The 24,579-nt window shown below is 40.4% G+C and overlaps 1 protein-coding gene across 8 annotated transcripts in view; it reads left to right on the forward strand.

Annotated features, from left to right (window-relative positions):
• The window catches only part of LOC117930775 (protein ALWAYS EARLY 2), a 52,376-nt gene that overhangs the window by 13,018 nt on the left and 14,779 nt on the right, over positions 1–24,579 (forward strand). For 7 of the 8 annotated variants that reach the window (XM_034851486.1, XM_034851487.1, XM_034851489.1 and 4 more), the window contains 6 exons: positions 1,983–2,081; positions 2,305–2,367; positions 4,911–4,988; positions 8,238–8,403; positions 13,909–14,171; positions 14,267–14,627. In XM_034851486.1, the coding sequence (XP_034707377.1) occupies positions 1,983–2,081; positions 2,305–2,367; positions 4,911–4,988; positions 8,238–8,403; positions 13,909–14,171; positions 14,267–14,627 (1,030 nt within the window). The remainder of the gene's footprint in view (positions 1–1,982; positions 2,082–2,304; positions 2,368–4,910; positions 4,989–8,237; positions 8,404–13,908; positions 14,172–14,266; positions 14,628–24,579) is intronic. The other variant, XM_034851493.1, reaches the window with a different exon arrangement.

Genomic DNA, 24,579 nt, shown 5'->3' on the forward strand with positions numbered 1-24,579 from the left:
GCCTTAATTCCTGCTTGGCCCACCCTTGCAGGTTATCCATGAAGTTGAATAGTAACTCCTTCTCAGTCATGTTTGGAATCTCAAGCATGAGCGAAGAGAAGTCCTTGACATATTCGCATATCGAGCCTGTGTGCTTGAGACGCCTTATGTTTTTCCTAGCCAGGTAAGCCACGTCCTTGGGGTAGAACTGCCTCTTGATCTCCCTCTTGAAGTCCCCCCACGTCTTTATGGTACAAATGCCTTTTTCCATATCGGTGAACCTCCGACGCCACCATAGAGTAGCTGTGTCAGTAAGGTAGAGGGTTGCAGTTCTTACCTTAGTCGCCTCATCAGTCATTGCGATAGCCTCGAAGTATCGCTCCATATGTCATAAGAAGTTGTCCAACTCCTTGGCATCTCGCTTGCTACTAAACCCTTGTGGCTTTGGCACCTCCACCCTAGATGCCTCATGGGTGGCCATGACTCGTGCCGACATAGCAGCTTTGTAGATGACCAACTCCTGCCTAACCTCCTGGTCTTGGGACTCCATTTGAGTGGCCAAAGTCTCTATCCTTGACTCCATGCTAGCAAACATGCTCAAGACCTTTTCTTGGAAGGACACGAACTCCTCGTGTGACATTGGTTGAACTTGTGAGACTAGCACCCCCTCACGAAGGTCTTGGATTTTCTCCCTTAGATCCTCTAAGCCCTTCTCCATGCCTTGCTCGATCAAGTCGAACCCCTCCCGAGTCTCCGCCATGGCTAGCTCCACCTTAGCTAACCTTGCCTCCATGTTGGCAACGACATCACGAGATTTATCCTTTTTGCCCCTGCCCCGTGCAGCAGGCTCGGTCTCTCTCTCACGGGTTTGCTCACTAGTCTCATCCACGTTGGAGCCTGACATGCTTCCTTTACTATGCCCGCTTCATAGCTTTGCTCTGATATCACTTGTCACGGACTTAGTCTTTTCCTAAGCTTGTGCGGCACTTAGTCAAGTCAAGACACTTGATCTTGCTAAGTCAGCCTTACTCCCAATGCTTAGCTTGTTAGGCTAAGATGCTCACGGTTCGGAGGCTTTAGAAGGCGTAGTAGGCGACTCTTAAAGAATGGAAGCTTTTATTGCTCAAAAGAAGCTTTACAAGTGCTTTGAGAACTCACTTGCTTGGTTAGGAAGTGATTTTGGGTGGTGCCTTGGCCAAATGAGGGTCTCACCTATTTATAGGCACTAATGGAACTTTTTGGAACCTTGGAGGGTTCCTTACAACTCAAGAATAATCTAGAACATCCTACATAATTCTATGTACAAACCTATGTACAAGAATATACAAGAGATTCCTAGAATTCTCTAGAAAGCCTTGGACTCCTCTCATGCCTTCCACCATAGTGTAGAGATGCGTGGACATCTCTAGGCTTCTCTTGAAACTTCCACACTCTTCTCACCAATGGCTTAGTGTAGATGGCTCCAGGAGTCTCCAGAAGCTTCCTGGGCTCTATATAAACCCATGGGGAGGCTCATTTGAAGCATCCTGTGACATAAGGCTCATGTTCCAAATGTCTATTCCCCAGGTCCTTTGTCTTAGATCTTTTGTTCTCCATTAATAATTGATCAATATTATAATACTTATAACTTTAAAGCAATTCCGTTGATTCCTTATAGATCTCCTCCCATGAGTTAATCCTTATCTATCCTTTTGAAGAGTTGCTTGGAAATTGGTGAACATTGTGTGGTTTTGTTGCCTTCCTCTAAGGCCAAAGAAAGGTAGCATACAGTTCAACTAAAGTGTCCTATCTTTGCTAAATTGCATCGCATTGACTCAAGGATGCAGTCGACCTTCACTCTTTGAAGTATGCGCAAGATCTTAATGTGGTCATCCTCTTTAAGTTTTCTAGACACATGCTGAGCTTTTCTTATTGTGAGCTATTCATAACAATTTTAATTTCTTTAAAAGCTTTACTCTGATCTGTCTCAATATGTTGGCTATCATGTCTTCTGTTCTGCACAGAAGAGGAAGTTGTCTGATATGTTAGGATCTCAATGGAGCAAGGAAGAGCTTGAGCATTTTTATGAAGCCTATAGGAAGTATGGGAAAGATTGGAAGAAGGTATGTCATTCTTTGCTATTTTGATTCACTTGTCACTGTTTGCTTTATTCTTTAAATGTCAGCTTTTATTCGATCTAATGAAAATTTATATGTAATTGGGGGATTCTTGCTTGTGATTTCATATTTATTATTTTGCCATTGTCAGTGAAATTTTTTGTTGTTACAAAATAGTTTACTGTGCTTTTTGCATCTTGTCTAGATTACTAATTTTGTAGATTTCCAGGTAGCTGGTGTAGTACGTAACAGATCTCTGGAAATGGTGGAGGCCCTTTACAATATGAATCGAGTATGCATTTTCCTTGAGCAGTAGCCTATCTGAGAAATGGATTCTCTGAATTTTCTTCATGATTTCTATAACTTTGGACACTTTGGTTTATGTATGAATATTTAGTTTAAAAGTTTCTTTTTAATGCAAGTTACAACTCTTATGCAACTTATTTTTATTTTTCTAGCAGCTTTTTTGCATTAAAATAGCTGGAAAAGTGATCAACACTGATAAAAAACGAGAAAAACTTATTTACTCTAAATCAATGGAATGCATAACTAAAAGTGGTTACAAATATGAATTCAAAAGCTTGGTGAGGGAGAATCCCCAACAAAAGAGATCAATTGATTGATTTTTCTGACTTTTCATTTTGCTAACATATTTGCCACATGGTTAGCTGTTCGAGGAAGCTTGTAAAAAGAACATTCCAACTCTATATTAATATAAAAAATTTGGTGCAACCATCCATCACACCTTCATGAGCTTCTCTTTTTATTTATCCAAGATAGGACTATTTAAAAATTCCTCTATACTAGAAGGTTAGATAAACCCTTAGCTTTAGCAAGCCTTGGGCCTTCCAACAAGGCAACCATCTCCACCTAGATAGCTAGACCACTCTAGCATTCTTAGAGAATGCTCTTACACTAATGTTCCATGATGATGCATAAGTGTTCCTCTAATTCCCAATTGTCCTGGTTTATCCAAGGAACATTCATCAAATTCAATTTGACATTGTCCGTTGATGGAAACATCCATATAAGGAGTATCTCCTCAATTAACCTAGTAGATTTAGTATTTCTTGAAGTTCAGTTGGGTGATTTCAACAAGTATTTGTTCTGTTCAAGCCCTTGGGACCTAGAACAAGTGGTTTGGTGTGGGGTTGAGAGAGCTTCTAGGTTTGAGTCTCAGTGCAGACAAAAATAAAAAAGGAAAAAAAAGGTTATCCATAAAAAAAATTGTTCTGTTCAAAGTCATACATGAGTTTGGCTGGTCAAAGTTGCTTTCATATTAAAAATATTTCATGAAAAGAAAAAAATTATAATTAGGAGACAGCTAATGCTTTTGGATATTTTCCTGTGTTCATTAGGCTCATATTTAGAGATGTAGTCCACTTCTATGTTTAGAGGGTGTTATTTCAGGGGTAGGTTTGGATGAGGGCCATGAACCAGACCAGTTTATGGTCAGTTCCCTTAAACAAGTGGAATTGTTTTTCTGGTTGTTAACACTGTAAATCTGTGTAGGGAACTGAATCCACTTGGTTTTTTTGGCTTTTATGAACATCTCTCTGTTTTTCTGGTTATTGAGGGGGTAACACATGAAAAGTGCCTGGACCAGAGGCGCAACAAAGTACACGTAGTCTATACATTTGATGCTGAACAACTGGCAAGTAGAAGAATGATGAAAGAAACAAAAAATAGCCCCCTCATCCCCTATCTTTTACTCAGAAGTAATCCAATCTACAAGGCCTATCATGGACATGGGATAATCATCTACATACAATTTAACCCATTCCAAAAGAGTATTCATAAATGAGAGTTTAATTGTTTGTTTTTTTTTTTTTTCTAAATCTTCAAAGACCTTTCTATCACTTTCCATCCATTGCTTCCATAACAAGCACACTGGAGTTGCCCTCCAAGATTTTTTTCCGCTTCTTGCCAATGAAGGAACCATGCCAACTAAACAAAGTTTCTCTTATTATTGAATGCATCACCCAAACCACACCAAACAGAGAAAAAATCAACTGCCACAGGATACTAGCTATAGGGCAGTGGAGGAGTAAATGATTAGCTCCACCTTTTTATACATAACACATGTTTCACATACTCCATCCCCTTCTTTTAAGTTGATCAATTGATAAAATTTTGCCCCCCGATGCTTCCTAAGCAAAAAAATCCCCACTTTTAGGGAAACCCAGGGATTCCAAACACATTTTGCGGGGAAATGCTCACTTCTTCCTTAGACCAATGAATGGTAGAAAGATTTAACAGAGAACTTGCCACCCTTGAATTCCTTCCACTCCAAACTATGATCGTCTTCTCTCCTAACTAGGCAAGCTTGGAGTTTCTCGAAAAATTGTCACTCCTTCAAGCTCCCACTCCATTCATGAAACTGCCTAGAAAAGTGAGGGCTCCACTAGCCACTTTCCCCATTCTGCTCCCATACATCCACTGCCCATGCATCTTTGTTTGTGGCGAAAGAGAACAAAGACGGAAAAGATTCTTTCACAGATGAGTCACCACTCCATCTATCTTTCCAAAATTTGACCCTTCTTCCATTGCTAATAGAGAAGCAAACTCTGTCCTTGATGGAGTCCCACTCTTTTTTTTTATCACCTTTCACACACCCACTCCACAAATCAAAATTTGCTAAGATCTTTAGATATTTGATTTGCTTGAATGTATCATATTTTTCATTGTGGGGTATTGCATTTTGACAAACTCAAGAAATTTTTACCATCTTAGGTTTTCATACATTGATAATCTGATGTCCTTCCTTGACTTTATGATTTAACAAATTGTTTATTTCTTATAAAAAAAATAATTTTGATTTGATTTGATATTCAGGCATACCTATCTCTGCCAGAGGGGACAGCTTCTGTGGTTGGCCTAATAGCAATGATGACAGATCACTACAATGTCCTGGTGAGTTTGTAGTTTTGATTTTAGCAGACATTTTGAATGCTCTTAAACGTATCTTGTTGTTTTTGAATATAGTTAATGATATTCTGGAAGCTGTTTCTCTTATGATTTTTCGTCAAGAGTTGTTCCCTTATTCCTTCTCTTAGTATAAGAGAAATGAAACTTTCTTTCTAAATTGCTACTAGTAAAATAGAGAGAAAAGTAAAGTCCTAAGATCATCTGAAAGTCAACTTTTAGGGTCATAGAGTGTACAAGTAAAGGTTTAGGCTTTTATTTATTTATGTTATTTTTATGAAACCAACCCTTCATTGGAAAATGGATTTTAAATGTCATCTCTTGAAATTTTCATTATTTCTTACCCCTTATCTAATTCATTGTTGGTGAAGGTTCGAAAATTCCTTTTTGTTTTTTCAGAATACTGAGATGGATGGACACCCTTATTTCCACTATCTTCTTAAGTTTGAATATATATCTTCTTCCTAGAATTTTACTTGTTGCAGAAGTATTAATGGATGACCTATTCTCTCTCTCTCTTTCTTGCTCTCTTTCTCTCTCTTTCTTTCTCTCTTATTTGGGAATATTTCATTTGACTCCTTTAGAAGAGTGTTGCTGGATTTTGGTTAAATGAAATTTCTTCTATTCTAGCTCTTTTGTTGGCAACTCTTCCTCTTGTTTGGGAACCTTCTCTAGTCTAGGAGCATTTTCCACTTGGAACCGTAATTTTCATCGTAACCTTATTGATTTGGAGATGAGGACCTTGAAAGATTTATGTCTTCCCTCAATTGTGTGCATTTGTCTCCAATCATCCTAGATGCGTAATCTTAATTTTTATCATAACCTATTGGTTTTTATCCTCATGTTTTTCCTTAGTAAAATCCTTATATGTGGCTTTGTCCAATCTATCAGATTTATGTCCCTTTTCTATGGCCAAATTCGTATAGAAGTTTAAAGTCCCATCTAAGGTCAAAGCCTTTGCTTGGTTAGTGACATATAAAAAGGTAAATACCAATGACATGCTATGCTATAGTTGAGAAGACCTTACAAAGCCCTTAGCCTTAATTTGTGCATTCTATGTTCGAGGAATACATAAATAGTTTATCATCTTTTTTTACATGCTAGTGACTATGTGGCTATGGCACCATCTACTGAAACAAGCTAAGTTGGACTTGGTTCCACTCAGGAACATATGTGGCATGATGACCATCTCATATATGGGTTTCAAGAGCTCCCTAAAAGGTAAGATCTTGTGGTAGATCGCTTGTCTCACATTAATGTGGATTGTTGGTGGGAGAGAAATGCTAGGGTCCTTAAGGATAAGTGGAGGATGCATAGATATTGTGGGATCTAATCCACTTCTATTCCTTTTTCTAGGCCTCTTGTACACTTGCTTTTAAAAACATTCCTCTCAATGTTGTTCAACTTGATTGATCCTTGGAGTGTAGAACAAAAGTGGCTGAATAATAACAAGAAGATTTTTGTGAGGGCTAGTGGAGAGGCTTTTGGATTTCTTTTTAGTCCAAACTGGTTGGCTTTATTGTGGTGGAGTTTAGCCATTTTTGATAAGCTTTTTGTAACTATGGTGGGGACTCCTCATCCTTCTCATGTACTTTTATTCATTTTTAATACAATTTTGTTTCCGATCACAAGAAAAAATAAGAGTGATAATCTTATCACTTTCCATTCAGCTATAAGTTATAAGGCGAAGGCCCCTCCAAATTCAAAGCTTGGTATGGCTAGTGCCTCACAAGAAGGTAATATCATTGACATACTTCATATTCGGAGGCCTTATGAGCTTTCAGTCCTTATAGATGTATCTTGTGTACGGCTTGTGGAGAATCCATTGATCATTTTTTCTTCCATGCCCTTTAGCTTATTGGCATTGGTGGAGACTTTTCTCATTCACTGGTATTTTTTGGCTGACCCCAAAGTAGATTTGCATTGTGTTTGTAATCTCTTATAATCTTTGGTTAAGAGGAAAGGATTGGGGATCTATGAAGGTGTGTGGCATGACCTTCACCATAACGGGGTTGATGGTTGGACCAGAAGGATTTCTGTGAACAGGTTTTGGTTCAATAGCAGAAATATCAGATAAGATCTGATTCCTCACATCATTTTTGATGTCAATAACCATAGAGTTTCTTAATATTCCTTTTAGATTCATATCTTTGGATTACAAAGTTGCGTTCTTAGAGAACCAGAGAAGAAGAATAAGTGTTTACTTTAGCCCTTTCCACCTTGGATTTCTTCAAGATAAATTTGATACTTACGGTTTTAGATGAGCATGTGAAAAGGTATTAGGAGATTTGAGACAGAAGGCGGTGAGGGTCTTCTCCAAACTGGATGGTATAAATTTTTCTGTCAATGCTTTAGCTCTTTGGGAAGGATTAGGCATGGCTATTAGCTGGGTATTATGGACCCCAAACAAGACCTTCATGTCGAAGGGGATTCGTCCATTGTTATTGCATAGGTTTCTTTGGGAGGTAGAGCTGTAACGGTCCATGATGGCTTGTTCATTGAACAAAGAGAATTCATGCTTTCTGACATGGTATCTTCTTTTATGCAGATAACTGGGTTGGTCAATCAGGTGGCTAGCAGTTTAGCTAAGAGGGGAGCTAGGTTTCTATAGATCCTTCTGGCGGATACTTGTTCTCCTTGAGTGCTTGAAGATTTAGCGTGGATACTTTGCAAATTTTGTTTCTTTTATTGGTCGCATGTGTTTTGACTTTAGAAGAATATCTCTTTGTTTGTTTCTTTCATTATATCTAATAAAGCTTTGTTTCTTATATGAAATAATGAACTGGTGCAGCATGTTACTTCCATTGAGATATAGGCATCTTCTAATTGATCTGGGACTTGTATGTTGTAACCTGATAAAGATACCGCATTTTGTATGCTATTCCTAATTATGCTTTTTCAAGTGAATGAGAGGTGGCTACGTGTTTCATTTATGTACTGTGATCTCTGCTTACAATTGCTTTTACTAAGCTGCTTCTAGCTACATTTTAACAGTTCTTTAATTTGGATTTGACATAATATTCTTGTTAAATCTAGAATCATTATTAGTGGGCCTTCAAACTGCACCATCTTTAGACATAAGTGATTTTGATCTAAATCTATAGTCAGTGTCCATATCTTGTAGGTTTTTATTTTTTACTTTTTCATGAGAATATTCCTAGGTGAATCACTATTCTGTTTACTCCCTTGGAATGGATTCAGTTTTGCTCCTTAATTCTATGGATTGTAAACTGTCAGGGAGGTGGCGACAACGAGAGCAATGATGTTTCAGGTACACCTCGAAAAACTCAGAAGCCTGTGCGGGGAAAAGTTCATCTTAGCATCTCAAAAGAAGACCTTTTGCAGCCTCCATCAGTTGCAAATGATGGATGCCTATCATTATTGAAGAGGAGTCTCTCAGATGGTAACAGATTCTGCTTTTAAGTATAGCTCATGGGGACGTCTTGTTGGTGTTTTTTTCTTTTCTGAATTCTTTTTTTTTTGGTTGTTATATTTTCTGTATTTTTATTATACTTTTTAGTTATTGTAGTTTTTCCTCGCTCTTTTGTCTTACTAAGAAAGGAAGTACTATTATAGATAAAAGGGAAAAAAGTTGCACATAAGCAGGAACTAACATGGTGCCAATAAAGGAAAATGAAAAGGTTCTCATTATTTTGTTTTTGCTTCTTTTTTCTTTTTCAAATACCACTCCAAAAGGAAAATTGGAAAGCAGAGGAGCAAACAGAGGCCAAATTTTGTGTTTAAGAGGTGGGACAAGCAAGAAAAGGGAGCAAGGGAAATTAGTATCTTCTTTAAATTATGGCAGTCAAAACTCAGTCTGGTGATAAGAGGGAGGGCTTGTTGGTTGGTTCATTGTCTTGGTGAATTAACGCAGCTGCTAAGGTCCCAAAGGTCAGAGTTGGTTTGCCTTGAATAAACTAAGCAGGTTGTTTGCTTATCTTTTAGGATAGCAAGGTTTTGGATTTAGTTAGAACTAAGGAAGGTTTTTTCTCTTCGCCTTGTAGATTTAATTTTGAAGATGGTTTTCATTTGGTGTTTATGGGGACTTATGGCCCTATGTTGGACGTAAAGTGTGGGAAGAGGAGAATGGGGGAAGTTATGGGAGGATCCTTGGTGCATTGGTGGTGATTTTAATATGGTTTACAGATATCCTGAGCCTTTACTTGGTGTAGGGGTCAGGAAAACCAGTATATGTCTTGGCTGGATTGCTTTGTGTTTTTTAGAGCACTTCTCCAATGTCCTTCGTACTTTTAAAAAAAAAATCAGAAACATAATAGATCATTGCTATTAATTAAAAAGATCAAGAAGGATGAGACATCCTTCCACAATGTACAAATTTAGATCAAAACAAAGGAATTGATTCCTTTACATGTAGCCATATAGCTGAACAAGTGGGAGAAATTACAAAAAGTGAAACAATGTTTCCAACAAACATTAGATAGACTCAAGGAGGCACATAATCTCCAACAAAAGATACCAATTGCTTTGCACCTCTTTTAGCTAGTCCACCGCCAATTGATTAACTAAGCAAGGAACCCATTAAATGGAGCATTCTAACTTTGTACAACTATCAAATATTTGATGCAGCCACTCATCAAATCTCCATAAACCCTTTTCCTTTTGGCCACTCTCGAGATAACAACAATTGAATCCCCCTACATCACGAAATTGGACTAGCCAAAGCTTTTGCTTTTACAATGTCTTCCAGAAGCACTACACTCTCAACCTCAATAGCAAAACCATGACCTACAAGATTAGAGTATGCTTTGATTATTGAACCTCGATGATCTCTAATCACACTGCCTATCCAAAGTTGCCTTAGGGTTCCCAAAGCATGTCCATCAAAGTTTAATTTAACTACTCCCTTAATTGGCGCTAGCTATACTTGTGAAGTCTTTCTAACCAGCCTCTTTGACTTGCAAACAAGCCACCGGTCTAACAATATAAGGCTCAAGGGAATGCCTTTGAAGTCCTTGCTAGTATAAACAAAAAGAGAGGAAGAAGAGTAAAATAAATCCTAAATTGCATCTAATGTCCTCCTAGTATGTTCAAAGATTCTCACATTTCTTTCTTGCCAAATTAGGCACATCATACTAAGGCTTACAAGTTACAATATCCCATAGAACCTTTCCTTTTGATTGATTTCCAAAGGCTTTAAAGGAAATAGTCAACATCTTTATTAAGTTGAAAGGATTTTTATTTATTTTTTATTTTTTATTTTTTTTATTCAACCTGATTTTTCCACCACATAAAACTTTGATTTATAGAGTTACAAGATAGTAAAACAGAAGCCAGAGAGAACCTCTTGGCTGACCTGAAATCTAGGAAGAGAAAATAAATTTAAAAATAAACAACCTGATCAAATAAGATAGTTGCCTAACAAAAAAATCTAATTTAATCTTTTATTAAATAATAAAAATTTAAACTAACTAAAAAACATAATCTTTTGACATTCTCCTTCAAGTTGGTGAATGATATCTATCATTCCTAACTTGTCTACCAAATTTTCAAAACTTTGTCTAGACAGTCCTTTGGTGAGTATATCTCCTTTTTGTTGTGTGCTTGGTACATAAGTCATGCAAATCAATCCTTTTTCATCTTTTCCTTGATGAAATGCTTACATACCTCTACATGCTTCGTGCGGTCATGGTGAATTGGGTTGTGGGCGATGATAATCGTAGCTTTGTTATCACAAAAAAAGCTTCATAGGTTTCATACTTAGTATCTTGATTTTTTCCAACAATCTTTGAAGCCAAATAAGCTCACATGTTCCTTGTGCTAGTACTCTATATTCAGCTTTTGCACTACTCTGGGCTATAACATTTTGCTTTTTGCTCCTCCATGTGACTAGGTTTCCCCGTACAAAAATGCAGTATCTTGTTGTTGACTTTCTATCATCAACAAAACCTGCCCAATCTACATCTGCATAAGCCTCCACATCCCCCTTCTCATTTTTTTTTTCCAAATAATAGGCCCTTTTCTAGGTGTAGTCTTTAGGTATCTCAATATTCTATGCGCATTATCTAGATGTTCTTGAAACAGGTCATGCATATACTAACTAACTAAACTTATTGCAAAAGTTATGTCAAGTCTTGTGTGAGCAAGGTATATTAGTTTTCCAATCAATCTCTGGTATCTCCCCCTATCTATGGAATTATCTGCCTTCATTCTTAGCTTACCATTCCATTCTATAGGTGTCTTAGAAGGTTTGCAACCAAGCATGCCTATTTCCTTCAATAAGTCAACTGGGAGCTAGTGTTAATAGAAGAGTTGCTTCTTTTGCTAAGGGACTTCAGGATATCCTCAGAGGAGGACTCAGTGTTATGGAAAGGAGGGGGTCTTGATATTTTTCGGATTCGGGAGGCTTATAATCTGTTGGCAACCCCCAATCCCCTCGTCTTTCCGAAAAAGAGCATTTTGGTGGACAAGGTCCCAACCAAAGTTGCTTTCTTTGCGTGGGAGGCTACTTGGGAAAAAATCCTCACGTTGGATAGGCTGTAAAAGCGAGGGTGGCAGCTCCCTAATCGTTGTTTTTTGTGTGGTTGTGAAGAGGAAAATGTAAATCACATTCTTTTACACCGTACAGTGGTCAGGGCCCTTTGGGAGATCGTCTTTGCCTTATTTGGGGTTCAGTGGGTGTTTCTAGAGACAGTCAAAGAGGTGTTATTTTGTTGGAGGGGCCCTTTTGTGGGTAAAAAGAGGAAAAAGATTTGGAATTCCATTCCGTTGTGTATTTTTTGGATGGTTTGGAAGGAAAGAAATAGGTTAGCTTTTAGAGGGGGCTCTTTGGCTATTCAGACACTCAAGAATTCTTTTGTATGTAGTTTGTGGAGTTGGGCTAAGGTGTATATGGGAGAGGAGTCCTCTTCGCTTTTAGGCTTCTTGGAGTGGTTAGCGGCTCCCTAAGGGTTGGTGAGGTGTTTTTGTTTTTGCGCTTTTGGCCTGGTGGCTGCTTTGTATACTCCCTGTATGCGTTGCGGCCTTCCGGCCTTTTTTAATATATTTTGCGCTCATTTATAATAAAAAAAAGTCAATTATGCATTTCTTCTAAGATATAGAAATCCCTTTTTTTGTTCTAGCCACTTCCATGCCCAAGAAGTACTGCAATTGACCTAGATCCTTGATCTCAAATTCTTGTGCTAAAAGTCCTTTTAGTCGTGCTAATTCCTCCAAGTCATCTTCCGTAAGGATAATATCATCTACATACACTATTAGAATAGCCACTTTCCCATTTTGAGAGTGTTTGAAGAATAATGTATGATCTGTCTAGCCCTGGTTGTACCCATATTTCTTTACAGACTTTGTGAAGCGATCAAACCAAACTCTTGGTGATTGCTTCAGCCCATAGAGAGATTTCTTCAACCTACATACTTTTCCACTTTCATTACCCCCATCAAATCCCAAGGCTAAGTCCATATACACTTCCTCATCAAGTTCCCCATTAAGGAAAGCATTCTTCACGTCCATCTAATGAAGTGGCCAATTGAGGTTTGCAGCTAGTGATAACAGTACTCTAACGGTGTTGAGTTTAGCAACTAGAGCGAATGTCCCATTGTAATCCACACCAAAGGTTTGGGTAAAACTTTTGACCACTAGTCGAGCCTTGTATCTTTTTATATTACCATCCGATTTATACCTGATGGTGAACGCCCATTTGCAGCCCACTGGGTGTTTCCCTTTTGGTTGCTCCACAATATCCCAAGTATCATTCTTTTTTAAGGCTTGCATCTCTTCCATAATTGCAACTTTCCACTAGGGAATTTTTAGAGCTTCATGAATGCTTGTAGGCACTTAGACATCTGTAATTTTTTCACTTAGAGGCCAATATGATGAAGATAGGTTGCTGTAGGACAGTTGGATATCGGATGCTTCATGCATGATCTGATACTTTTCTTGACTGCAATTGACGTGTCCAAATCATTTTGTTGTTGTAATATGTCTTCTTGTTGACTGCTCGGGAATCCTGAGACTCCTTCACATTTGGGATTTGTTTCCGGTTCAGTCAATTGGCTGTGCTCGTGGAGTGTGACAGTAGGTACTTCTTGAGGAGCCTGATGCTTTGCCTTTCACGAAGAAACACGGAGCTCAGGTTGGTGATTAAGCCTAGGCAGATCTCCTCCTGTTTCCAAATCTGTTTTTGTATTTTCCATAATTGTTAGTGGCATAATTGACTCAGGTGGAGAATTTGGACAGATTTGATGACTCTGTTGAGACTGGAAGAGGAATAGTTATTGGAACAGGTTCAAATTCATGAAAAGGCAAGCATGAAGGCCCATTATTATGGATTGATGGACCCCGAATTTTCCATTCAGTGTAACTAGATGGTTTCTGTTTAGTTATGATTCTGGTAGTAACCAACATAGGTGGTAAGCTAGATTTTTGCCTTTCTTTGGGGTTTAGAGCATATCACATTTAACATAAATCTTTTAGTAACCATGCCCAAGAAAAGATGCTTTGATTTCTTTTTGGGTTCAATATTTCTCCAAATGGTTCAATAAAGGAAGCCAGACGAGTTCTTAGGTTTGATAGTGATCGTTCCAAAAGGGACATCAGCTGGGAATTTCTGTTCATATTACAAATGGTATTCAGGAATCAGATTCAGATTGGTATGAGATAACAAACTTCAGTACCTCAATCAACTGGGATGCTTCTTTGATGCTGTGTGTACACCTGGTGATTAAAGTTTCTAAAGAAACTCAATGCTGACTCAGTGATTTGGCTGTCTTTGAAATGTTGCTTTATGTTTCTTTTCTGCAGTGTTTAATTATGCAATTTGAGCATAAGAACTGCAACTGTAGCTTGAATATTTCCCATAAAGTGCCAGTGATCTAATGCTAAATTCCTTTTCAATGCCATGTTTAAAAATAGGCTTGAATTTAACTGTTGGCTAACTATGAATTGATATTAGGTATTCGTCCACATGCTGTTAGGAAAAGGACACCTCGCTTCCCGGTTTCATGTTCATATAAAAAAGACAATGAGGAAAGTTATTTTTCTTTGAATAAAGTAAGCCTGAGATCAGATTTGGATACAACTGATGATGAGGTTGCACACGTGGCAGCATTAACACTAACGGAGGCTTCACTGAGAGAGGGCTCTCATGCTTCTCAAGCCCCATTCAGAAGAACAGAGCACATGAAGGCATCACCTGTTCAGAGCAGGGAAAGAATGGTAGTCATTCACATATTCTGTCATTGCAATTGTTGTTTTATTATAAATTCCCATAATATTGTTTATCTGACTTATTTTCTGTTCATGTAATTTAGCCTTCGCAGATGGTCCAGACCAAGATTCATGGTATTGTGACGGATGAAGACTATTTTGAAGGTAATTTAGAAAGCAGGGGAGCTGAGAATGGAGATTACGCTGGAGATACATGCTCCTTGATGGATTCGGAATGTGTTGGTACAGTAGTTCTTCAAGAGGGGAAGAAGTTTTGTGATAATGAGAAAGTTGAAGAAATTGGAAACAATCAGTTTGATGATTGTCGGGAAGCATGTAGTGACACTGAAGGACACAATATGAATCCTGTGAAGAGAAAAATTGATACTGAGGTGACAAATGCTAAAATTGAGCCCAGCTCTCCATGTGGTCAAAGGAAGAGGAGCAAAAAACTTTTCTTTGGAGGTATGGATGTTATCAGATTTCACTTGAGCCTTAAGCCGGATTTCACACATGCCTTAAAATTTTTATCTTTATGTTCTTTGAGGGGCCACTTCTTTTTTGAAGTATGTTTGGGACTTTTTCCCCATGAGCTTGTGAGAATTTGCTTTGGATTGGGAGTTTTGTTCTATGGGTGTTTGGAGTTGGGGTCCAGCTTGTTTTTTCTTTGCTCATTCTGCTGTTTTTTCAACTCATCCTGTCATACTTTCTTTCTTATTAGTAATATTTTCCGTTTTCTGTCAAGTAAATAAATAAATATGGAGAACATGATACAGTGATTCACTTTATAAAGGTTGTGGAACATAACGTGCATATATGAGCAACCTTAATGTGGAGTAAATTCACCTAAATGTTAAGAAAACATTGGAAATTCACTTTTTTAAATGTTTCAGTAACATTTTCTGTGGGTAATCGTTGTGCTTGTGGAGCATATCCAGTAGAGGCAGATTGCTTGTTAGAGATAAGTTTCCTGGAAAGTTTAAGTGTTGGAAAACCAAAACTGATATAGAAAGAAATAACTTTGTAAAGCTGTAAATTATTTATTAGTTGTCAATCTTTGTATTTTTAGGAAAGTAATTGTTAGAAGTTATTCTTTCCTTTTAATCAGTGATTTAGTTTCCTAATTTGAAGGATTTGTATATGCTGTAAACTCTATAAAAGAATAATCTCAGAAAATTCTTCCCGTGAAACCCTATTCTTCAACTTGGTATCAGAGCTAGCAATTTGCTTGCCAAAATCCTATTTCTTCCTCTCTTTCAATCCCCGTTCTCTGAAACCATGTCAGATATTTCAAATGAGTCCACTACTGTTCCTCAACCTTCTCTGAACAATCCCATCATCACCGATTCTTCAAAAATCAATCCTACCACCTCGGAATCTCACTCTGTCCAAATCACCACAATTCGCTTGAATGGTGACAACTTTCTGAGATGGTCTCAATCAGTTCGGATGTACATCAGAGGACGTGGAAAGATGGGCTACCTGACGGGTGAAAAGAAGGCTCCTACAGTGGATGATCCGAACTATGCTATATGGAATGCTGAGAATTCCATGGTGATGACAAGGCTTGTGAATTCTATGGAAAAAGACATTAGCTCTAATTACATGTGCTATCCAACAATACAAGAGCTTTGGGAGAATGTAAATCAGATGTATTATGATTTAGGGAATCAATCACAGATTTTGAATTAACCCTCAAACTTGGTGAGATACAATAAGAGCATCTTCTTGCACTGCTGAAACCCAACTTGACATCGGGTACTTCTCGTGTTTCTTTGGCACACACAGGTAATGAATTATATGCTCTATCTTGTTGTTTTAAATCTACTCCATGGATAATCGATTCTGGAGCATCCAACCACATGACCAATTCCTCAAACATGTTTGAATCCTATTCACCGTGTCCTGAAAATAAAAAAGTTCGGATAGCTGATGGTAATTTCTCACCTATTGCAGGAAAAGGTCTAATAAAAATCTCTGAGGGAATAGATTTTAAATCTGTTCTCCATGTTCCTAAACATACTTGTAATCTCTTGTCTGTTAGCAAATTAGCTAGAGATTCTAATTGTTGTGTTATCTTCTATGAATCCTGTGAAGAGAGAGAGAAAAAGGAGAATCCTTAATTATTGTTATTGAAAAACTGTAAAGAATGCACATTGGACTTGGGTATATATATACATGCTAGTGGGACCCACAATACAGTAAAGAAAGAAAAGGAAAAGAAAAAGTAAATAACCTAAATAACTATACATTATCTAACACTCCTCCTTAAGCTGGAACATATATGTTATATGCACCAAGCTTGTTACAAATGTATTTAATTCTAGGACCTCTGAGAGATTTAGTAAAAATATTGCTAGTTGATCATTTGAATTGACAAAACTAGTCGCCACACATCCTGATGTGATCTTCTCTCTAATGAAGTGACAGTCAACTTCAATGTGTTTGGTCCTTTCATGGAAGACTGGATTGGATGCAATATGCAAAGCAGCTTGGTTGTCACAGATGAGCTTTATCTGTTCATCCTTTCCAAATCTCAACTCCCGAAGAAGATGTTTCAGCCATATGAGTTCACATGTTGCTAGAGCCATAGCTCGATACTCGGCTTCAACACTAGATCTGGCCACTACATCTTGTTTCTTACTCTTCCAAGATATTAGGTTACCTCCAATAAAAACACAATACCCGGAAGTGGAACGTCTATTTGTGGGTAAGCCAGCCCAATCTGCATCTGTGTAACCAACAACTTGGGTATGACCTCTGTTCTCGTACAACACACCTTGTCCTGGTGTGCTTTTGATATATCGAAGAATGCAGATTACAGCATCCTAATGGCTATCACATGGTGACTGTAGGAATTGACTAACAACACTTACAGGAAAAGAAATGTTTGGACGAGTAATGGTGAGGTAGTTCAGTTTACCTACAAGTCACCGATATCTCCCAGGATCTCCTAAAGGCTCCCCCTGTCCTGGTATAAGTTTGACATTTGGATTCATAGGAGTGTCTACGGGTTTACAGTCTAGCATACTGGTTTCTTCCAAGATGTCTAAAGCATACTTCCTTTGGGAAAGAACCACACCGGAACTGGATTGAGTTATCTTAATCCCTAAGAAATACTTGAGTTTCCCCAAGTCTTTAGTCTGAAAGTGGGTGAAAAAGTGTTGCTTTAGGTTCTGAATACTATTCTGATCACTGCCTGTAATGACGATGTCGTCCACATAAACTACCAGATAAATACACTGTCCCGAAGAGTTATGATGATAGAAAACGGAATGGTCTGCTGTACTGCGGAACATGCCAAACTCCTGAACAACAGAACTAAAACGGCTAAACCATGCTCGAGGAGATTGTTTCAAGCCATATAGAGAACGGCGTAACCTGCACACTAAACCAGACTCCCCCTGAGCAACAAAACCAGGTGGTTGCTCCATATAAACTTCCTTAGCAAGATCCCCATGAAGGAAAACATTTTTAATATCTAACTAATAAAGAGGCCAAGAACGCATAGCAACCATGGAGAGCAAGAGACGAACAAAAGCTATCTTGGCAACAGGAGAGAAAGTGTCACCATAATCAGAACCATAAACCTGAGTATAGCCTTTAGCAACTAAGCGGGCCTTAAGGCGATCAACCTGACCATCAAGGCCAACCTTAACTGTGTAGACCCAACGACAACCAACTGTAGATTTACCAGAGGGTAAAACAACAAGATCCCAAGTGCCATTAGAGTGTAAAGCAGCCATTTCATCTACCATTGCCTGTCGCCAGCCTGGATGGGAAAGAGCCTCAGGGGTGCTCTTGGGAAGAGAAACAGAAGATATAACAGAAACAAATGCAGAATAGGGTGAAGATAATCGATGGTAACTCAAAAAAATTGTAAATGGGATGAGGATTACGAGTAGATCGATTACCTTTCCGAAGAGCAATGGGTAAGTCAGTAGAAGGAGGCAGAACCGGGGCAGGAGAAGCCAAAGGGATAGGAGGTGAGTCTGCAGGTACCGCGGCCAAAGAAGGAGGAACAGCGACACGATGACGGCGATGATAAACCTGAAGTGGGCGAGAAGGCACTGCATTAGGTGGGGAGATAATGGGAAGGGGTAAGACTTCAGAAACAGGAAGAGACTCAGAGGTGGAGAAAAATGGTGAGTCCTCAAAGAAAGTGACATCAGCGGAGAGAAAGTAGCGATGAGTCTCAGAGGAATAACAACGATAACCTTTTTGAAGTCTGGAATATCCCAAGAAGATGCATTTTGTGGCTCTGACAGAAAGTTTGTCCTGTCCAGGAGTGAGAATATGAACAAAGCAAGTACAACAAAAAACACGAGGAGGAAGGAAATAAAGTGGTTGGTCAGGGAAAAGAAGGAAATGAGGAATCTGATCGTGTAATACAGACGGGGGCATACGATTAATCAAATAACATGCTGTAAGAACAACGTCCCCCCAAAAACGAAAAGGAACATGACTATGTAGAAGGAGAGTACGAGCTGTCTCAATAAGATGTCGATGCTTACGTTCAGCTACCCCATTTTGTTGAGGAGTATGAGCACAAGAAAACTGATGAATAATCCCATGTTGGGACATAAATGAAGTAACTAGTGCAGAAAAATATTCCCTGGTATTGTCACTGCGCAACACACGAATAGAAATATTGAACTGGGTTTGGATTTCAGCATAAAATTTTTGGAAAATAGAGAATAACTCAGCTCGATTTTTCATTAAAAATAACCAAGTACATCGAGAATAGTCATCAATGAAAGTGACAAAATACTGAAATCCTAAAGTAGATGCGGTCCGACAAGGACCCCAAACATCAGTGTGGACAAGTTCAAAAGGAAACTTTGCCCGATTATTCAAACGCTTTGGGAACGAGACACGAGTATGTTTCCTAAGCTGACAGGACTCACACGCAAGCGACGACAAAGATGAAAACCTAGGGACCATTTTCTGGAACTTGAATAGACTAGGGTGGCCCAGGCGACTGTGGATGAGGAGGAGAGCATCAGTGGAAATGCAAACTGCAGGTGAAGGCGAGGTGAGGTGATAGAGGCCTTGAGACTCACGTCCTATGCCAATCATCTTCCCCATACTCCGGTCCTGCAAGGTCACAAATTTATCAGAGAAAGTGATAGAATAGTTAAGAGTGCGAGTTATTTTGCTGATGGAAATAAGATTGAAAGGACACTCAGGGGCATAAAAGACAGAATGGAGAGATAGGGAAGGGAGAGGATGAGCGAAACCAAAACCTTTGGCCATAGTTTGGGAACCATTAGCTAAAGTAACAGTAGGTAAGACAGAGGTAGTAGTAATAGAAGAGAAAAAATCCTTATTACCAGATATGTGATCAGAAGCGCCAGAATTTAGAATCCAATGTCCAAGAGAAGATGTGTGGGTAAGACAAGTAGAAGCATTACCAGTCTGGGCAACAAAAGCAATAGAAGCTGACTTGGTGGCCTGATAGCGGAGATAGTCGTCATACTCACTGTCAGTGAGGAAAATACCCTGAGATGTGGAGGAACTGGGAGACTGAGGCGACTGAGGATCAGATGACTGGGCCACGTGGGCAGTGCGGGGAGGTTGCCCATGTAACTGATAACACCGATCACGAGTGTGGCCAAGCTTATTGCAATAGGTGCAATGAGGACGTTGGCCTCTACCTCGGTTACCACTGCGTCCTCCTCGAGAGTTAGTTTGAGAGACTAACATAGAAGAATCTGAAGTGTTATCAGATGGCAAAGTCTGAGTGGAGGAGATACGGAGGAGGCGAACAAACACATCATCCAAGGATGGAACGGAGGAACTGCCAAGAATCTGATCATGGACGGTCTCGAGATCTGGACGGAGGCCAATAAGCGTAAGAACCATGAAGAACTTGTCAATCTGTATGCGTTAATCCCCAACATCAGTAGTAAGAGGCATCACGGTCAAGAATTCCTCCTTAAGAGAGGCAATCTGGCCAATATAAGTAGATAAATCCATGTCTTGTTGTCTGACATTGACAATAGAAGAAGCCACCTTATAAAGACGTTGGATATCATTCGTGTATAGCCCTTTCGCCTGATTCCAAAATTTAAAGCATGTTTTGTAGGCCCGAAGATGACGTGCCATAACACACTACATAATTGTGCATCTATCTTCCTCCATTCTACTTTGTCAACCTCAGGGATATCCGCCTTCTGCGTAACAAGGTGATCCTCATAACCTTGACCCATAGACCAAAGCTCCATAGAGGCAGACCAGGACAAATAATTTTCACTGCTAACCAATTTCTCCGAAGTAATCATAGGAGATTCGGATATGACAGAGGAAAAAGCGGAACTTTTAGTAGCCATATCTACTTATCTGGTGAATGAAATACGTTTGGATCGAAGAGAGCCCTAATACGGCTTATCACGGACTTCCTAAAACACGTGCAGGGCTCAGGGTGGAGAGGAAGTCACCGGAGGTCGCCGAAAAGGCGGTTTAGAGGGCCGGCGGAGACAAAAACCCAAAAAAATGCACTTTTAGGGCTCAGATGACACAAGCGCAGATGGAGGGTGGCTAGATGGCGTCAGGTGAGGCTAGAGATGGAAGCGCGTGGCCGGAAAGTTCCCCACGCGCCCTCACGCGCCGGCTCGTGAGATTCAAGCTGCCGGAGAAGAGACGCACGTGGCCGGGATTCTTCCTCCGGTGCTTTGAGAAAAGTTGAAGATCTCCTCTTTGCGCACCTGATGGTATGGTCGGTGTCGGAAAAGGACTTCGCCGGAAAAGTCGTTGGAAAAGTTGCTGGTGGTGAGGGTTTTCGACGGCGGTGAGGGTTGATCGAAAGCTTTAGGAGATGGGAAGGGTGACCAGAATGAAACACGGTCATTGAAAGATTTCCCAGAATGGATTCACGGATAAACCGGAAATAATTAGAGTTTTTTTCTCCCTAGTGTCACAGGATGCTTCAAATGACCCTCCCCATGGGCTTATATAGGAGGAGGGAAGCTTCTGGAGACTCCTGGAGCCATCTACACTAAGCCATTGGTGGGAAGAGTGTGGAAGGTTCTAGAAATGCCTAGAGATGTCCACACATCTCTACACTATGGTGGAAGGCATGAGAGAAGTCCAGAGCTTTTTAGAGAATTCTAGAGATTTCTTGTACATAAGGATGTACATAGATTAGTGTAGGGAGTTCTAGAATATTCTTGATTTGTAAGGAACCCTCCAAGGTTCTAGAGAGTTCCCTTGGTGCTATAAATAGGTGAGGGCCTCATTTGGCCAAGGCACCACCCAAAATCACTTCCTAACCAAGCAAGTGAGCATCCAAAACACTTGTAAAAGCTTCTTTGAGCAATAAAGAGCTTCCATTCTTTAAGGAGTTGCCTACTAAGCTTCTTAAGCTTCCGAGTCGCGAGTGTCTTAGCCGAGCAAGCTAAGCATTGGGGATCAAGGCTGACTTAGCAAGATCAAGCATCTTGACTTGCCTAAGTGCCGCACGAGCTTAGTGAACGACTAAGTCCGTGACAAGTGGTATCAGAGCACGGTTAAGAGGTGGGCATATCAAAGGAAGCATGTCGGGCTCTAACGTGGAGGAGAGTAGCGAGCAAACCCGTGGGAGAGAGACCGAGCCTACTGCACGGGGCAGGGGCAAGAAGGATAAATCTCGTGATGTCGTTGCCAACATGGAGGCAAGGCTAGCCAAGGTGGAGCTAGCCATGGCGGACACTCGAGAGGGGTTGGACTTGATCGAGCAAGGTATGGAGAAGGGCTTAGAGGATCTAAGGGAGCAGATCCAAGACCTTCGTGAGGGGGTGCAAGTCTCACAAGTTCAGCCAGTGTCACACGAGGAGTTCATGTCCTTCCAAGGAAAGGTCTTGAGCATGCTTGCTAGCATGGAGTCAAGGATAGAGGCCTTGGCCACTCGGATGGAGTCCCGAGACCAGGAAGTTAGGCAGGAGTTGGCCATCTACAAGGCCGCTGTGTCGGCACGGGTCATGGCCACACATGAGGCATCTAGGGTGGAGGTGCCGAAGCCACATGGGTTTAGTGGCAAACGGGATGCCAAAGAGTTGGATAACTTCTTATGGCATATGGAGCGATACTTCGAAGCTATCGCATTGACGGATGAGGCGGCTAAGGTGAGAACTGCAACCCTCTACCTTACTGACACAGCTACTCTATGGTGGCGTCGAAGGTTTGCCGATATGGAGAAAGGCATTTGCACCATAGAGACGTGGGAGGACTTCAAGAGGGAGATCAAGAGGCAGTTCTACCCAAGGACGTGGCTTACCTGGCTAGGAAAACATGAGGCGTCTCAAGCACACAGGCTCAATACGCGACTATGTCAAGGAATTCTCTTCACTCATGCTTGAGATTCCTAACATAACTGGGGAGGAATTGCTATTCAACTTCATGGACAACCTGCAAAGCTGGGCCGAGCAAGAGTTGAGGAGGCGTGGTGTCTAAGACCTAGCCACGGCCATAGCAGTAGCCGAGTCCTTGGTGGATTATAGAAGGGGAGACTCCTCCAAGGATGAGCCTTTCGAGGGTAGCCACGCCATGGGTGGGGGAGACGAGGTTCCAAGAGACCACAATGCTCCTAAAAAGGGATCAGGCAAGACGCCTAACGTCCAAGAAGGAAGGGGTAAGGCGGAAAGGAAGGAGTTCACGCCTAAAATCAAATGCTTCCTATGTGACGGACCACATTGGGCACGGGATTGTCCAAAGAGGAAGGCGCTTAGTGCCATGATCGAGGAGAGGGAGCAGGAGGACGAAGCACATATGGGCTCAATGCAGCTACTAGGTGCCCTCCAATTCAACCCGAAGCCTAGTACGCCTAAGACCTCCTTACTAGCAGGGGTGCAAGTAAAGGAGGAAAAAGGGGAGCGAGCTGAGGTAGCCCGCACACACATGGAAGAGGTCACCAAGGGAAAGGTGAACTCAATGGGTAAGAGGAAGCAGCACTCTAAGCATCGAAAGTGCACGGGTCTGCATCCATCTGGAGCCTCACGGGAGAAGGAGGTGAAGAATATCCTGGCTGAACGGGTCACCAGGAGACAAGGGGTCCCTCCTGTGATAGAGTATCTAGTCCGATGGAAAGGACTACCCAAGAGGCAGGTAAGCTGGGAACATGCGGATGCCTTGAGAAAGTTCTGGAAACACATCGAGAGGTTTCAGAACGAGGCAACGACGAGGACGTCGACGGCATCGGTGGGGGAGAGTGTCACAGGATGCTTCAAATGACCCTCCCTATGGGCTTATATAGGAGGAGGGAAGCTTCTGGAGACTCCTGGAGCCATCTACACTAAGCCATTGGTGGGAAGAGTGTGGAAGGTTCTAGAAATGCCTAGAGATGTCCACACATCTCTACACTATGGTGGAAGGCATGAGAGAAGTCCAGAGCTTTTTAGAGAATTCTAGAGATTTCTTGTACATAAGGATGTACATAGATTAGTGTAGGGAGTTCTAGAATATTCTTGATTTGTAAGGAACCCTCCAAGGTTCTAGAGAGTTCCCTTGGTGCCTATAAATAGGTGAGGGCCTCATTTGGCCAAGGCACCACCCAAAATCACTTCCTAACCAAGCAAGTGAGCATCCAAAACACTTGTAAAAGCTTCTTTGAGCAATAAAGAGCTTCCATTCTTTAAGGAGTTGCCTACTAAGCTTCTTAAGCTTCCGAGTCGCGAGTGTCTTAGCCGAGCAAGCTAAGCATTGGGGATCAAGGCTAACTTAGCAAGATCAAGCATCTTGACTTGCCTAAGTGCCGCACGAGCTTAGTGAACGACTAAGTCTGTGACACTAGGCTCTAATACCATGTGAAGAGAGAGAGAAAAGGGAGAATCCCTAATTATTGTTATTGAAAAACTGTAAAAAATACACATTAGACTTCGGTATATATATACATGCTAATGGGACCCACAATACAGTAAAGAAAGAAAAGGAAAAGGAAAAGTAAATAACCTAAATAACTATACATTATCTAACAAATCCCATTGTATTTTTCAAGACCAGAGCTTAGGGAAGACGATTGGCAGTGCTAGGATGATCAATGGTCTCTATTATTTCGAGGATAATTTACCTAGTAATGAAATTGCTCAAGGACTAAGTAGTATTAGTTCTCTTTCTGTTCGTGATCAAATAATGGTTTGGCATTGCAAATTAGGTCATCTTAGTTTCTCTTATTTAAAACATTTATTTCCAGTGTTATTTCAAAAGGTTGATCCTTTATCATTTCAATGTGAAAGTTGTTTTTTGGCAAAGAGCCAACGAAAAACTTACATTCCAAAACCCTACTATGCATCAAAACCATTTTATCTTTTTCACAATGATGTTTGGGGACCTTCAAAAGTAACCACAATTTTAGGAAAAAAATGGTTTGTGACCTTTATAGACGACCATACACGTCTTTGTTGGGTATATTTAATGAGGGAAAAATCTGAACTCGAAAGGATTT

This window comes from Vitis riparia, chromosome 14, assembly GCF_004353265.1.
Source record: "Vitis riparia cultivar Riparia Gloire de Montpellier isolate 1030 chromosome 14, EGFV_Vit.rip_1.0, whole genome shotgun sequence".
Taxonomy (NCBI): Eukaryota; Viridiplantae; Streptophyta; class Magnoliopsida; order Vitales; family Vitaceae; genus Vitis; species Vitis riparia.